The 14,564-nt window shown below is 50.9% G+C and overlaps 1 protein-coding gene, 1 long non-coding RNA gene and 1 pseudogene across 5 annotated transcripts in view; 1 reads left to right on the forward strand and 2 right to left on the reverse strand.

Annotated features, from left to right (window-relative positions):
- LOC311614394 overlaps nucleotides 1–14,564 on the reverse strand; it is a 119,157-nt gene that overhangs the window by 93,436 nt on the left and 11,157 nt on the right. The gene's annotated exons all lie outside the window — the stretch shown is intronic.
- Nucleotides 10,115–11,790, reverse strand: LOC311614327 (large ribosomal subunit protein uL16m-like; annotated as a pseudogene). Its single transcript has one exon. The product of its transcript is annotated as a large ribosomal subunit protein uL16m-like (transcript).
- PFKFB3 (6-phosphofructo-2-kinase/fructose-2,6-biphosphatase 3) overlaps nucleotides 14,118–14,564 on the forward strand; it is an 88,311-nt gene continuing 87,864 nt past the window's right edge. For 2 of the 3 annotated variants that reach the window (XM_084868488.1, XM_084868481.1), the window contains exon 1: nucleotides 14,118–14,240. In XM_084868488.1, coding sequence (XP_084724614.1) covers nucleotides 14,225–14,240 — 16 coding nt within the window. In that variant the 5' untranslated portion in view covers nucleotides 14,118–14,224. The remainder of the gene's footprint in view (nucleotides 14,241–14,564) is intronic. The other variant, XM_084868484.1, reaches the window with a different exon arrangement.

Genomic DNA, 14,564 nt, shown 5'->3' on the forward strand with positions numbered 1-14,564 from the left:
AGAAGGATTATGCAGTCACTCTGCTTTAGAATAGTATCACAGATGCCACAAGTTGGATTTAGGGAGAATAAAATGAGTGGGGGACCTGGCCTTAGGCACTTCAGAGAGTCTGCCAGCAAGAATAGCCAGGCTCTCTCCCTGTGGGGTGACCAGACACCCTCTTATATCCTGTCTGTCTAAGCACTTTCCCTAGAGGTGTTGTTTTCTGTTTAAATCCCTATTTTCTTAGGGTGTTTGTCTCTTGTCAGTCTTCCCAGTGCCCTTATTTCCTCTCCTTTGCTTCCCAATCTGCCTTTCTGTCCCTTATTCAGAGAACTGTAATGTCAGGCCTGGGACGTCCCCTTCAAGGACTCCAAGTCAGTTTGAAGTAGAGATTACTGAGGCCCAGAGAAGAGAAGGGGCTTGTCCAAGGTGAGCAGGTGTGTTGGTGATAGGAGTCGGCACTAGATCCAGGTCTCGCTATACCTGACGCTTTTGGTAGAATGCACCAGTTCTGCCTTGATGAAGCCCAGGGAACAAGCTGCTCTTCAAAGAACCATGACTCCCTTCCTCAGAACCACTCTCTCCCAGCTCAGAACTCATAGATCCTGTGGGAGTGGCCTCGTTCCCTGGAACCTCCGTGATGGTGCCTGTGGCCCCACAGCAGCGCTGTCTTGTCCTGTGGTTAGGATGTTCTCTCATCCAGAGTAATCAATATTCTTTTGGAAAATTGCCCTTTTGCCCAAGTTCTTTTGAGCTAGATATCTGCCCGTGAGAGCCCTGAGTTCTGATTATCTCTTAGGTGCTAGGGAAGTGCCTTTGCTCCATGGACTGATTTAGACTCTTGCCTTTTCTTTAATCCTCCACAGGCCTGTCCCTCTCTAGTCATTAGCTGTCCTTCCATCTGTGCAGCCTGTGCCTGAGGAAACTGCACAATGACCGGGCACAAGTGCTGATGCCTCCAGAATATGACACCATTTAGAAATTAATTCCCTGGCTAATTCTTAAAGCCAATGTTAAGAAGCAACAAATGCTTTGTAATAGTTTAAAAGCTCATCTCAACTCTCATCTGGAAACTCCCCTGTGGCAGATCTATAATTTAGCTTTCTCTTTAGTTTTAAACATTTTATTGCAAAAACAATATAACCCACAATTCAGAAGGCCTGGAAAACCATTATGTTTCTTGCCATCCTAAAGAGGGTGTTTCTGGCCTGTAAGTAACCTTAGTGCTGTAGGACAGGACCTCCAGCTCGCTGGTAATGACATAATTGTAATTTGATTAGGTAAGTTTCTTTTAACCCTGTAAAAGTTTATATAAATAGAGGAATGTGAAACAAATTCAACTCAGGCTTTTGCTATTTTGGGGTTAAGTTTAGGTGACCTGTATTTGATATTTTAAGAATTTGCAATTTGGCCAGGCCCGGAGCAGCGGCTGCCAGGCTGGGAGCGGCCAGGCCCGGAGCAGCCGGGTCTGGTGTGGCCAGGCCTGGAGCAGCGGCTGCCAGGCTGGGAGAGGCCAGGCCCAGAGCAACAGCTGCCAGGCTGGGAGCGGCCAGGCCCGGAGCAGCGACTGCCAGGCTGGGAGCGGCCAGGCCCGGAGCAGCCGGGTCTGGTGCGGCCAGGCCAGGAGCAGCGGCTGCCAGGCTGGGAGCGGCCAGGCCCGGAGCAGCCAGGTCTGGTGCGGCCAGGCCAGGAGCAGCGGCTGCCAGGCTGGGTGCGGCCAGGCCCGGAGCAGCGGCTGCCAGGCTGGGAGCGGCCAGGCCCGGAGCAGCCGGGTCTGGTGCGGCCAGGCCCGGAGCAGTGGCTGCCAGGCTGGGAGCGGCCAGGCCCGGAGAAGCGGCTGCCAGGCTGGGAGCGGCCAGGCCCGGAGCAGCAGCTGCTGGGCTGGGAGCGGCCAGGCCCAGAGCAGCCGGGTCTGGTGCGGCCAGGCCCGGAGCAGCGGCTGCCAAGGCTGGGAGCGGCCAGGCCCGGAGCAGCCGGGTCTGGTGCGGCCAGGCCCGGAGCAGCGGCTGCCAGGCTGGGAGCGGCCAGGCCCGGAGCAGCAGCTGCTGGGCTGGGAGCGGCCAGGCCCGGAGCAGCCGGGTCTGGTGCGGCCAGGCCAGGAGCAGCAGCTGCCGGGCTGGGAGCGGCCAGGCCCGGAGCAGCCGGGTCTGGTGCGGCCAGGCCAGGAGCAGCGGCTGCCAGGCTGGGAGCGGCCAGGCCCGGAGCAGCCGGGTCTTGTGCGGCCAGGCCAGGAGCAGTGGCTGCCAGGCTGGGAGCAGCCAGGCCCGGAGCAGCAGCTGCCAGGCTGGGAGCGGCCAGGCCCGGAGCAGCCGGGTCTGGTGCGGCCAGGCCCGGAGCAGCGGCTGCCAGGCTGGGAGCGGCCAGGCCCGGAGCAGCCGGGTCTGGTGCGGCCAGGCCCGGAGCAGCGGCTGCCAGGCTGGGAGCGGCCAGGCCCGGAGCAGCCGGGTCTGGTGCGGCCAGGCCCGGAGCAGCCGGGTCTTGTGCGGCCAGGCCAGGAGCAGTGGCTGCCAGGCTGGGAGCAGCCAGGCCCGGAGCAGCAGCTGCCGGGTTGGGTGCGGCCAGGCCCGGAGCAGCAGCTGCCAGGCTGGGAGCGGCCAGGCCCGGAGCAGCCGGGTCTGGTGCGGCCAGGCCCGGAGCAGCGGCTGCCAAGGCTGGGAGCGGCCAGGCCCGGAGCAGCCGGGTCTGGTGCGGCCAGGCCCGGAGCAGCCAGGTCTGGTGCGGCCAGGCCAGGAGCAGCGGCTGCCAGGCTGGGTGCGGCCAGGCCCGGAGCAGCGGCTGCCAGGCTGGGAGCGGCCAGGCCCGGAGCAGCCGGGTCTGGTGCGGCCAGGCCCGGAGCAGTGGCTGCCAGGCTGGGAGCGGCCAGGCCCGGAGAAGCGGCTGCCAGGCTGGGAGCGGCCAGGCCCGGAGCAGCAGCTGCTGGGCTGGGAGCGGCCAGGCCCAGAGCAGCCGGGTCTGGTGCGGCCAGGCCCGGAGCAGCGGCTGCCAAGGCTGGGAGCGGCCAGGCCCGGAGCAGCCGGGTCTGGTGCGGCCAGGCCCGGAGCAGCCGGGTCTGGTGCGGCCAGGCCAGGAGCAGCGGCTGCCAGGCTGGGAGCGGCCAGGCCCGGAGCAGCCGGGTCTTGTGCGGCCAGGCCAGGAGCAGTGGCTGCCAGGCTGGGAGCAGCCAGGCCCGGAGCAGCAGCTGCCAGGCTGGGAGCGGCCAGGCCCGGAGCAGCCGGGTCTGGTGCGGCCAGGCCCGGAGCAGCGGCTGCCAGGCTGGGAGCGGCCAGGCCCGGAGCAGCCGGGTCTGGTGCGGCCAGGCCCGGAGCAGCGGCTGCCAGGCTGGGAGCGGCCAGGCCCGGAGCAGCCGGGTCTGGTGCGGCCAGGCCCGGAGCAGCCGGGTCTTGTGCGGCCAGGCCAGGAGCAGTGGCTGCCAGGCTGGGAGCAGCCAGGCCCGGAGCAGCAGCTGCCGGGTTGGGTGCGGCCAGGCCCGGAGCAGCAGCTGCCAGGCTGGGAGCGGCCAGGCCCGGAGCAGCCGGGTCTGGTGCGGCCAGGCCCGGAGCAGCGGCTGCCAGGCTGGGAGCGGCCAGGCCCGGAGCAGCCGGGTCTGGTGTGGCCAGGCCCGGAGCAGCGGCTGCCAGGCTGGGAGCGGCCAGGCCCGGAGCAGCCGGGTCTGGTGCGGCCAGGCCCGGAGCAGCCGGGTCTGGTGCGGCCAGGCCCGGAGCAGTGGCTGCCAGGCTGGGAGCGGCCAGGCCCGGAGCAGCAGCTGCCGGGCTGGGAGCGGCCAGGCCCGGAGCAGCCGGGTCTGGTGCGGCCAGGCCAGGAGCAGCAGCTGCCGGGCTGGGAGCGGCCAGGCCCGGAGCAGCCGGGTCTGTTGCGGCCAGGCCTGTAGCAGCAACAGCCAAGGCCAGAGCAACTAGGTCGGGAGCGGCAGTGACCAGACACGGAGCAGCTGGTTGTGGAACGAACCAGAGCAACAGAGGCCAGGCCCGGAGCAGCCAGGCCCGAAACAGCTCGCTCCTCGCCTGTACCTGCCCACGGCTGCCTCTCAGACATGGCTGGAAACTTTTGCGGGAACTTGAGGGTCTGCTGAATCAAGTGATGAAAGCTTAGATCTGAATGTGTTGAGTTAGTATAGCGCTGGGGTGTTGATCTGTGAGTGCCTTGGGTGGGGCCTGGATGAGGCTGGTTGACCTATTTGAAAATGTCTTTTGTGTGAAGTGCATCATTGGGCATGTGGAGGTATTATTGATATGAGAAAATGCTAAGTAACAGATTTACTATCTTTAAAGGGATTTACTATCGGGGAAAGGGAGGGAGGAAGAGACTGAACATAAACTGTGCACCTATGGATGAGGACAATGGGGGATGGGGAGGGGGCAGAGGGTGGGGTGGGAACCTGGTGGAGGGGGGAAGAAATGAGGAACCTTTGTAATAATATGAACAATAAAGATTGATTTAAAAAAAAAAAAAAAAAAAGAATTTGCAATTTTAAGAGAATGTGACAAATTTGAGAACCCAATGGACTGACCTTGTGATTCTAGTTTTAAAAATGTAACTGAGTGATTGATGTAGACCAACTATTTCAAAATCAAAGGCTAACATGGGCCTAATAAACAAGATTTAAGTTTACGTGGGCCACAAAAAAACAAAAGCTTCAATCTTCATAGAAATGTAGGTTTATTTCTATAGAGACATGATGAATAAAAAGGTTGAAATGAGTAATCGTTAATGTAAAATAATAGAACATTTTAATAAAAATTAATATTTTTCTTGAATATTAACCCATTGGTGAATAACTGTACAAATTAATAAGCATAATGTAAATAAACCTATTTTTCTTATTCTCCAAAAGCAAAATATTTCCTTTTGTGCACACCAATTAAGTCAGTCCAAGACTAATGATATGGCAATCAGCTGCTAAAATATTCGCTGCTAGTATTAGTGGAGAGAAATGGTGTGCCTGTGTAAGGTGCGTAAGGGAAATGAATATAACATGATTATAGTAATCAGTAATTACTGAATGTTGTAGTTCATTATTAATAATTATGTATAACAGGATATTGTAAGACTTAAGTTACGAAATTTTTTTTAAAAAATATATTTTATTGATTTTTTACAGAGAGGAGGGGAGAGAGATAGAGAGCTAGAAACGTCAATGAGAGAGAAACATCGACCAGTTGCCTCTTGCACACCCCCTACTGGGGATGTGCCCGCAACCAATGTACGTGCCCTTGGCCGGAATCGAACCTGGGACCTTTCAGTCCACAGACCGACGCTCTATCCACTGAGCCAAACAGGCTTCGGCTAAGTTACGAAATTTTTATCAAAACGTTTCTTGCATACCATTACATTGGCTGGGCCACAAAAATATTCGTTGTGGGCTGCATGCAGTCCGCAGGCCGAGAGTTTGACATGCTTGATGTCATTTAAGTTAAAAGGCACAATACAATTCTATTAAAATTAGAAGCAGTATAAGAACATTTAAGATAACTTAGCATTCACCATATGTAGTTGGTTAAGAACTTGGGAAGGCTTGGAGCAAACTGAAGTATTCTAAACAATAAAGTGTTAACTTCATAAATATGGTTAAAAATGTTAAGGCAGTTTAAATAACTAAATTTCTGAATGGGACCAGTTGTCAAGGTTTCCCTTAACAGAAATATATGTTACTATTTTTTTTTTAACCAAAGTTATAAGTAGACTAAAGCAGCTTAAGTTCAATCTAAAAGCTTAAGGAAAACCTAACATTTTAAATTTTAATAAAATGAATATTAATTGGAAAAAAAAATCCAAGCAGTCTTTTGTGTATGTGTATATATGCCACCATAAACTACAGTAAAAATATACAGAATGTTTGTCTAATGTTAGAAATTCAGTATTTACTTTTTAAGCTATCATTTGCTCTTTTCATTCTGTCAACAACTAATATTCTCTACATTTTACAGATGGGGAAACAGAGGCAGAGGAAGGCAACAGTGGCCAGAGTGGAGGCACCAGGAGGCAGAACAAGAGCCAGCACTGCACTTGGTCACATGGCCCCACCTCTCCCCCACTGGCCTGGCTTGCCCACTGTTTAGTTGGCCTCTGAAGTGTCCTTATTATAGGTAAAGTGAAACCCCACAATGAAGAATCACCCTTTATCTCCAGAAGTGATTATGTGACTAATTTGAAATCTCTGTGACTCCTTGTTTTCCTCTTCAGCATCAATTCTAGGACCAAAATGGGGCTGGAAAGCTACCACTTGGCCTGAGAAGTTTAGTCTGGTTTCTGGGAAAGAGGCAGCCTGGCTCCTTAATTGTAAGTAGGTCATTAAGAATAAGAGCAAGTGGATGTTTCTCTCTCCCCACCCCCTCTATCCCTTTTCCTCTTCCTCTCTAAAATGAATTAAAAAAAAAAAAAAAAAAAAGACTAAATACATTGGGATTGAATGGCCCTCAGTCCCAGCTGAGCTAACACTCTGAGGACTGTGATGTCCCTCCTGGAGAACAAAGACAGGAGGAGAGGACACAGCTCCCTGGAGAAGGGCCGTGCGGCCCAGTGAGAACAGTGGCATTGGTCAGGAGGCCTGGATTTAGGTCTCTGATCTGCCTTTGGCCAAGCAGCCAGTGCAAACCACTTCCTCTAGCGGAGGCCAGCTCCATCTTCAGTGAAATGGGGTGAACGTTTGCCTCTGCTTAAGTCAAAAATTTGTCAGGGTGTATGGAAAAAAAAAGAAATAAAGAAAGAAAGAAAGAAAGAAAGAAAGAAAGAAAGAAAGAAAGAAAGAAAGAAAGAAAGAAAGGAAGAAAGAAAGCTCTTTGTAACATTAAAAAAAGAAAGGCCCGATTATATATTGATGGGAATGTGCTTCAGAAGAGCAAGCCTGTTACATTTTGAGTCACTTAGAACTCTGATATTTCCAATGGCTCTGCTTGCAATCCAGCCCCATCATTGGGCTCAGGGAGTATCAGAGGGAGTATATGAGTTAGACCCTGGGAACAGCTTGCAAAGGCCTGTCTCTGACTTTGTAACCTCATCTCAGCTCCACTTTCCTTCTGAAGAAAGGAAAAAATGTCCCCAACTGCAGGGAGCTGGTCTGGCTCAGGCACATGTTCCCAAGTGCCCCAGCTGTAACTGCTTGGTGTGTGCAAAGTTGCAAGGACAGTTGAACATGGACTTTGAGTCAAGGACATTGATCAAGGACTTGAAAATATTTGCCTCCTATAGCGCTGCCTGAGTAGTTCAGTTAGCTAAAGCGTTGTCCTGGTAGGCCAAGGTTGTGTGTTTGATCTCCAGTCACGGCACACACAAGAATCAACCAATGAATGCATGTGGAACAAATAGATCTCTCTCTCTCTCTCTCTCTCTCTCTCTCTCATCTCTCCCCCCTCTCTCTCCCTAAAAATCAATTAATAAAAATTAAATATGAGCCGAAACCGGTTTGGCTCAGTGGATAGAGCATCGGCCTGTGGACTAAAGGTCCTGGGTTCGATTCCAGTCAAGGGCATGTGCCTTGGTTGTGGGCACATCCCCAGTGGGGGGTGTGCAGGAGGCAACTGATCGATGTTTCTCTCTCATCGATGTTTCTAACTCTATCCCTTTCTCTTCCTCTCTGTAAAAAAAATCAATAAAGTATATTTTAAAAAAATTAAATATGAAAAAAAATTGCCTCCTGGAAACTAAATCCTGATTTCTGAAAATTTAACAGAAAGGGAGGATAATTACATTCTAATACAGTCAGGGCTGCACACAGAAGTAGAGTTTAAATAGGAGGATTGCCCTAGCCGGTTTGGCTCAGTGAGTTGTGCATCAGCCCATGGACTAAAGAGTCAAGGGTTTGATTCCAGTCAAGGGCTTGGTGCCTCAGTGGCAGGCTCCATCCCCAGGCCCAGTAGGGGCATGTGTGGGAGGCAACCAATCAATGTGTCTCTCTCACATTGATGTTTCTCTGTCTCTCACCCTCCCACACTCTCTAAAAATCAATGGAAAAATATCCTTAGGTGAGGATTAACAAAAAAATAAAAATAACAAATAAATAGGATTATTAGGAGAGAAAGGTAGCCCTCTCTGAGAATCAACCTTTAGCTGAATGAGGTCAGACTGACCCTGGGGGCACTGGGCAGCCCATGTCCTCATTGCAGTCCATTTCCCACTCCCTCGCTCATAACTGCTTGCCAATTCATATCCATGTATTTGGTTTAAGAAATTATTCTCTGTGGTAGTAATTTGTCAGGATTCTTATATGGCCCCCAAGATTCCCAGGCCTGTTGCACATAACACCTTTTCCAGTTATTTAGTCAAACACCAATCTAAGTAATGGATTTGTAGATGTAATTAAGATTCCTAATTAGTGGCCTGGGTCCATTAAGGCAGAGCCTTCTCTGGTTGGTTTGGAGAGAAATCAGAGTTCAAAGCATGAGAAGGACTCAGCGTGGCTGACTTGAAGAGGGAGGAGCCTTATGGCAAGGGATGCAGGCAGCCTCTGGATGCTGATAGTAGACCTGCTAATAGCTAGCAAGGAAATGGGGACCTTATTCCTATAAGAATGAATGTGGAAGCAGGTTTTTCTCTAAAGTATCCTGATGGTAATTCAGCCCAGCCATCACCTTGATTTCAGCCTAATGAAATCCTGAGTAGAGAATTCAGTCTTGCTGTGTGATATCTGACCTACAGATTTGCAAGCTAATAAACGTGTGGTATTTTAAGCCACTAAATTTATGTTAATGCTCCTTATTATGTGGCCTGGAAATTGGGCAATTTCCATCAGTAACAGTAATTAGTAGCTGGTAACACAGCCAAGTCAATTTGGGAGTTTTCTCATTTGGTGAGAAAACTACAATTACAATTTAGTTTTTTAAAACTTTTCATTTTGAATTACAGACTTACAAAAATCTTGTAAAGAGTACAAAGAATTTTCATATACCCTTCACCTCAACTCCTTAAATGTTATATAACCACAGTGCAGTAATCAAAATTTGGAAATTAATATTGGTACAATACTAGACACATTTCACCAGCTGTCCTATAAATCTCCCTTTTGTGGTTCAATTTGCTACCCAGAATCACATATTCCCTTTCGTCATTGTGCCTCTTTAGTCTCCTTTAGTCTGGAACACTCTCTCAGTCTTTCTTTGTCTTTCATGATTTTGACATTTTTGAAGAAGTACTTGCTAAGTTATTTTGTAGAATGGCCCTCATTTTAGGTGTCTCATGTTTTCACATGACTAAAGTCAGGTTATACATTTTTTTGGCAAGAATATTACAGATATCCCCACGGCCTTCACGCAACGCACGTTCGTGGGGAACCTGGCGCTAAACCATTTGTAGACGACCTGCTTCTGGGTCGGGGTTTCGTACGTAGCAGAGCAGCTCCCTCGCTGCGATCTAGTGAAAGTCAGCCCTTGAAACAAGGGTTTGTCAAAAGAAAAAAAGAGATAACATATATATAATAAAAAAAGAAGAAAATAAAGAATATTACAGATATCGCGTGTCCATCTCAGTGCCTTATATCAAGAGGCACATGATGCTGACTTGGTCCATTCCTGGTCCATTGACTTTGATCACTTGGTTAAGGTGGCTGCCAGGATTTCTTACTGTAAAGTTACCATTTTCCCCTTTGTGATTAATAATTATCTTGTGAGAGATTCTATAAAGCTGTTAATATCCTGTTTATCATCATATTTTACTAATTTTAGCATACACTGATGATTCTCCTATAATATAATTGTTACTGTGGCATTTGCCAAATGGTGACTTTTCTTCTACATTTATTAGCTATAATCCTAATAATTCTATAAATTCTAGAATTTGTAGAGAAGAGCTTTCCTTCCTCTACCAATTACTTGTTTATGTCAATATGGACGCATGGCTCTTCCTTTAGCCTATGGGTCACAATCCATTTCTTCTATGGTTGTCCCAGAGGAGCCCTTTCCTTTGGACATGCCTCTGTCATTGGTTGGGGCCTCAGCAAAGTGCTTATTTTCTGGTGCCACAGATGTCATGCAGTCATCTCCAATCCTGAAAGATCTCCTGCTTCCTCTAATAGAAGAATGATCATTATAAACCAAGATCTATGAGTTACTGTGTCCAACTATTCTAAATGTTTGTAGTTTTCTTTGATACCATGGCCCATTCATTCATCCGTCATAGTCACACACACACACACACACACACACACACACACACACACACTCAGACTCACATTATGGTAAAAGACAGTTAAGGAGCTGGATTTCTCTTGCATTTCTTGACCCCACTGAACCTCAGCCCCTACATTTCCTTGGTCAAGCCCACACACTCCCATCCTGTGCCTTCCTAGGTGCTCCCATCACTCCCCCCCTTCTAGGACCCTTCCCATTCACCACCCAGGAACCCTCTCCCTGCTTCCAGCTCTAATAATATTAATACTACTAAGAACAGCAGCTACCTTTTATTGAGCACTTATACTCCAGGCAAACATGATTTCATCAGATCCTCAGAGCAATCCATGAAGAGTGCATTGTCTCTATTTTTTTTTTTTTTTTTAGCCAGAGGTGATACTGAAATTTTATTTAATATAAATATAATGTACTGTCATCTACAGCACTCATATGTGGCTCGTTGGTTATGACATCAGAGCTACCCAGACTTTCAGGGTAACTGAGGAGAACAAAAATGTAGATTCCTTCTCTCTGTACACTTATTTCTCATATTCTCACTACACACATTCAGGCAGGTAGAATTTTCCCAGTATTGCCCCTTCTGGGTCAGGTCATAGGGGCTCAGTACTTTCTGTATCCCTTAGCACATTAGCAGTGGCCATGCACTCAAAAGTCTAGGGGTTTTGGTTGTTACGCTCTCATTCCTCTTGATCTTTCTGCATCTTCTCTAGGGTTTCACAGCTCATAGCCTTTGCTGGCAAAGGGAACTTGTGGGCAGCCTGGTGGAGGAAACCTTGTATCTCTTTGAATTCACAGCCACCCATCTCTACTGTCCAAGCTGGTGGCCAGTCTTCACAGGAGTCACATAGTGATCCATGCAGCCTTTGCTGCCCCCATACACTGTCCCATACCCTTGTGGGTGATGGGCGTGAAAGGGGCTGGTACTGGCCTTAAGGCAAACATGTTCTTGGGGTCCATAGAAGGGCTGATTGTCAGGCGCATCATTTCAAAATGGCCCCAGTGGAGGCAACCACCACCACCCAGTGCCAAGATTACAAAATTGCCTTCTGTGAACCCAGTATCTTCAGTTGAAGGTCCCTGTATGTCATGCAAGTTCTTAGGTTCCCTTCCCACTTTTGGCACAAGTGGCATCCTTTCAACAAATCTAAGCTTTTTCATTCCTTTCAGGAATAGAAACTTCCTTGAAAGTTGGCACCGGGAGCAGCGTCTTTAGGCCAGCACTGGTGGGTGGGACTGCCCAAGAACCTGATAAAGGCACTTGTAGAGCAGCGCACTGGTGCAGGCAAGCTGATGCCACATGGTCACGGGTGTCCAGCCGCGCCCGGCTCCCCACAGCGACCACAGAGGTTACCTTGCCCCAGAGTATGGTGCGCTAGGGCCTGCAGGGATTCGCTGTTCCTATTTTATAGTAAAAATATTGAGGCTCCAGTGGGTTATGTCACACAGCACAATAAGCAGAGATCCTCAGCCAGTTCTCCCCAGCCCTGCCCTTTGCCTGCACCCTACCCTACGGTTGGCTGGTTGGCTGTATGTCTGCCTTTGGGCAAACCCCTACGAGCTGGGAAGATTAAGGCAGCAGGAACTTGAAACCGCTGGAACCATACCACGTGGAGTGGGGAGGTGGCCAGGCAGTGGGAGCCAGGGCAGTGGAGACAGTGGATGGACTCTCCATACCAGGGAGTCTGGCAGAGGTGGGGGTGAGCTGTCAAGTCCTTGATGGGCCCTGCTACCCCCTCCACACACCCCCCCTCCTCCTCTCTTTCTTCTTCACACACACTTTCCTACCTGTTCCTGACCCCCGTGAAAAGGTGCTCAGCCCCTTCTTTGGCCTGGAATCCCTTCATTGGAGACAAAACCTTACATTCTGTAATTAGAAAGGAAAGGCTGGGAAATGTAAAAAATACCCAAACACCTGGCTAAGGAAAGGCTGTGGTGAGGACCAGTTTCTGAGGGTAAGGAGTATCAGATATCTTCCTATTTGAGGGTTACCCATCCTTTGGAGAGAGCATGAAAGCTTTTGACCTCTGAACTGGAAAAGAAATCTGGGAAGCAGGCCCTTTTCTGCCTGCAGCAAGAAAACCAGAGGCTGTGGCCCTGGGCACTTCCTGCCCCAGAGCCAGGGCAGGAAGCACTCCGCCAGCACCCATGCCCAGGCAGAAGGGTGCTCCTGCCGGGATAAAAGGAGCTCCAGGTTTGCTCCTGTTCCTCCATTGCCCTCACCTCACAGCTGAGTCCCCTTTCCTCTTCGGTTCTCCAAGTGCCCTCTGCAACTAGGGGAAATAGCAACCACTGTATCACCTGGAACTTTGTGAGAAATGAAAATTTTGGGGCCTCATGCCAGATTTACTGAGTCAGAAAATGGGGCTACAGCCCAGTGATCTGTTTAACCAGCCCTCCAGCTTGCTTACCTCCCCACAAATTTGAGCACGTCTGTTTGCAGGACCTCAGATGACCTGATTATGGTTTTGGTGGTGACCATTCTAAAATGAGGATAAACAGGAGGAAGTGGAAGGAAGACTAGCCTGGCTAGGCAGCCCTCAGGAGGGGTTCTAGCAATTAGGCTAGACTTCAACAACACTCGGATATGGTAAGAGCTCCCCAGAAAAGGAGCAGTGTTAAATCAGTAGTCCATTAGTCTGAGAACAAGAATGTTAGCATGCACAATTGTAAGTTTGGTGAGTAATGATAAAATGACTTGGTTCTATGCCTCATACTATATTGTTGACAGAACCTGGGAGTATAGTCTCAATTTAAAATTACTTCATATCTTTTCTCCACATCAAAACCCTGAAGGCCATGTCCCACTACTCCGGCCCATGTCCCCAACAGTCACTGGCTGCCACTTCAGCAAATCTAATTTCCCTGCCACTCTCTTATCTCTCTGTGAATTTGCCTCATTGTTTCCTCCCTTCTGCAGGGGACAAGCAGAAACACTTGGAGTTATTAAATGTTGACATCAATCCTTGTCAGCTAATTTGATTGGTGGTAAAATTATAAATATTCCCCAGGTTATTAAACAACAACAATCTGAGAGGGCTGCTCACTAAACATGGACCAGAAACAAGATAGTGATGAGTCCCATGTTCCTTTCCCTACCCAGGATGTGGAGCTTTCAGACTACCTGAGTCAGAAATGTTTTCAGTTACAAGACTTCTGAAACCAAATGTGTGGGGGTTTTCCACACCAACAACCAGTTCTCTAGCTCTTTGACACCAACTGGGTATCTAACAATTCAATTCAATTCTGGCCCTAACTGCCCAGAAGTAACCTCAGACCCTACATACAGGACAAGGGTTTAGTTCTAAAAGACTACCCTAACTTCAGATGCCTGTTGCAAGTATTGTGTGTCCAGTCTACCCACTCTTTGTCCATCTTGGCAACCAAGTCAGGGATTCTCACAACTCCCTCCTTTTGGGCTCAATAATTTGCTAGAGAGGCTTACAGAACTTAGAAAAGGGCTTTACTAGCTATTATTAGCTTATTATAGAGGATACGACTCAGGAATAGCCAAATGAAAGAGATGAATAGGACAAGGTAAGAGGGTAGAGGGGCATAGAGCTTCCATACCCTCTCTGAGCGCAACACCCCAAGCTTTCCCAACTCCAGGGTGACTATCACAGATGCACTTTGAGGGGTGACTTCCTCCAGCCTGGATGTGATTTCACTTGGAGCCCAGCAGCCACTTGGGCAGGCAGTCCTCTTGACCTGTCCTATGCTCCCGAGGACTAAGGATAAAAACGGGATAAAGTTCCCCACATCCTTCCAGGGATGATGCCCTCGAAAAGCCCCAAGGACCCGGCTGTCCTCCTGATCGGAGGAGCTTGCTCTAGGTTCGGTGGCCTCGGGAGGAGCAGTGGCAGCTCCGGGGGCGGTGCGGTGCGGCCTCGGGGAGCGCAGGGTTAAGCCGCCTCCGCCAGGGCCCGCCCCGCCGCGCGCTTCCCGCCTCGCCCCGCGGGGTGCCTCCTCCGTGTGTGACGCGCCCGGGCTTTGCCCAAATATGTCCCTTCTTCCCCCCTCCCTCTTCCTGCGCCCGCCGCCCGCCAGAGCCCCCGAGTCGAGGGGCTGGCCCGTGGCCGTCGCCCGCGTCAGTGTCCCAGCCCGTCCGGCGGGAGCGCGCCTCCGCGATGCCGTTCCGAAAAGGTAGGCGGTGCCCCCCCAGCGGGCGGACCTCCGCGGCCAGGTGAGCGGCCCGGGGCGGGGGCGGCCGCCGGCGATGCCAGGACCGCGCGCCGCGTCCTTCCCTCCGGCCCTGCTGGGTCCGACTGCCCCCGCCCCGCCCCGGCTCCGCATTCCGGGAGCCAGACCCGCATCCACCTCCCGCCGGCGCCGCCCCTCAGGCCGCTCGCCGGGAGACGCGGGGAGCCGGTGCGCAGAGCGGGGCGCGAGTCCCCCTCCGTGGCGCTCCCCAAGTTCCGAGCTGCAGGTGGGAGAGGCTCCCCGGACAGACCCGCCGGGGGTCTGCAG

This window comes from Pipistrellus hanaki (assembly GCF_964339955.1).
Source record: "Pipistrellus hanaki genome assembly, chromosome: 1".
In the NCBI taxonomy this organism is placed as follows: domain Eukaryota; kingdom Metazoa; phylum Chordata; class Mammalia; order Chiroptera; family Vespertilionidae; genus Pipistrellus; species Pipistrellus hanaki.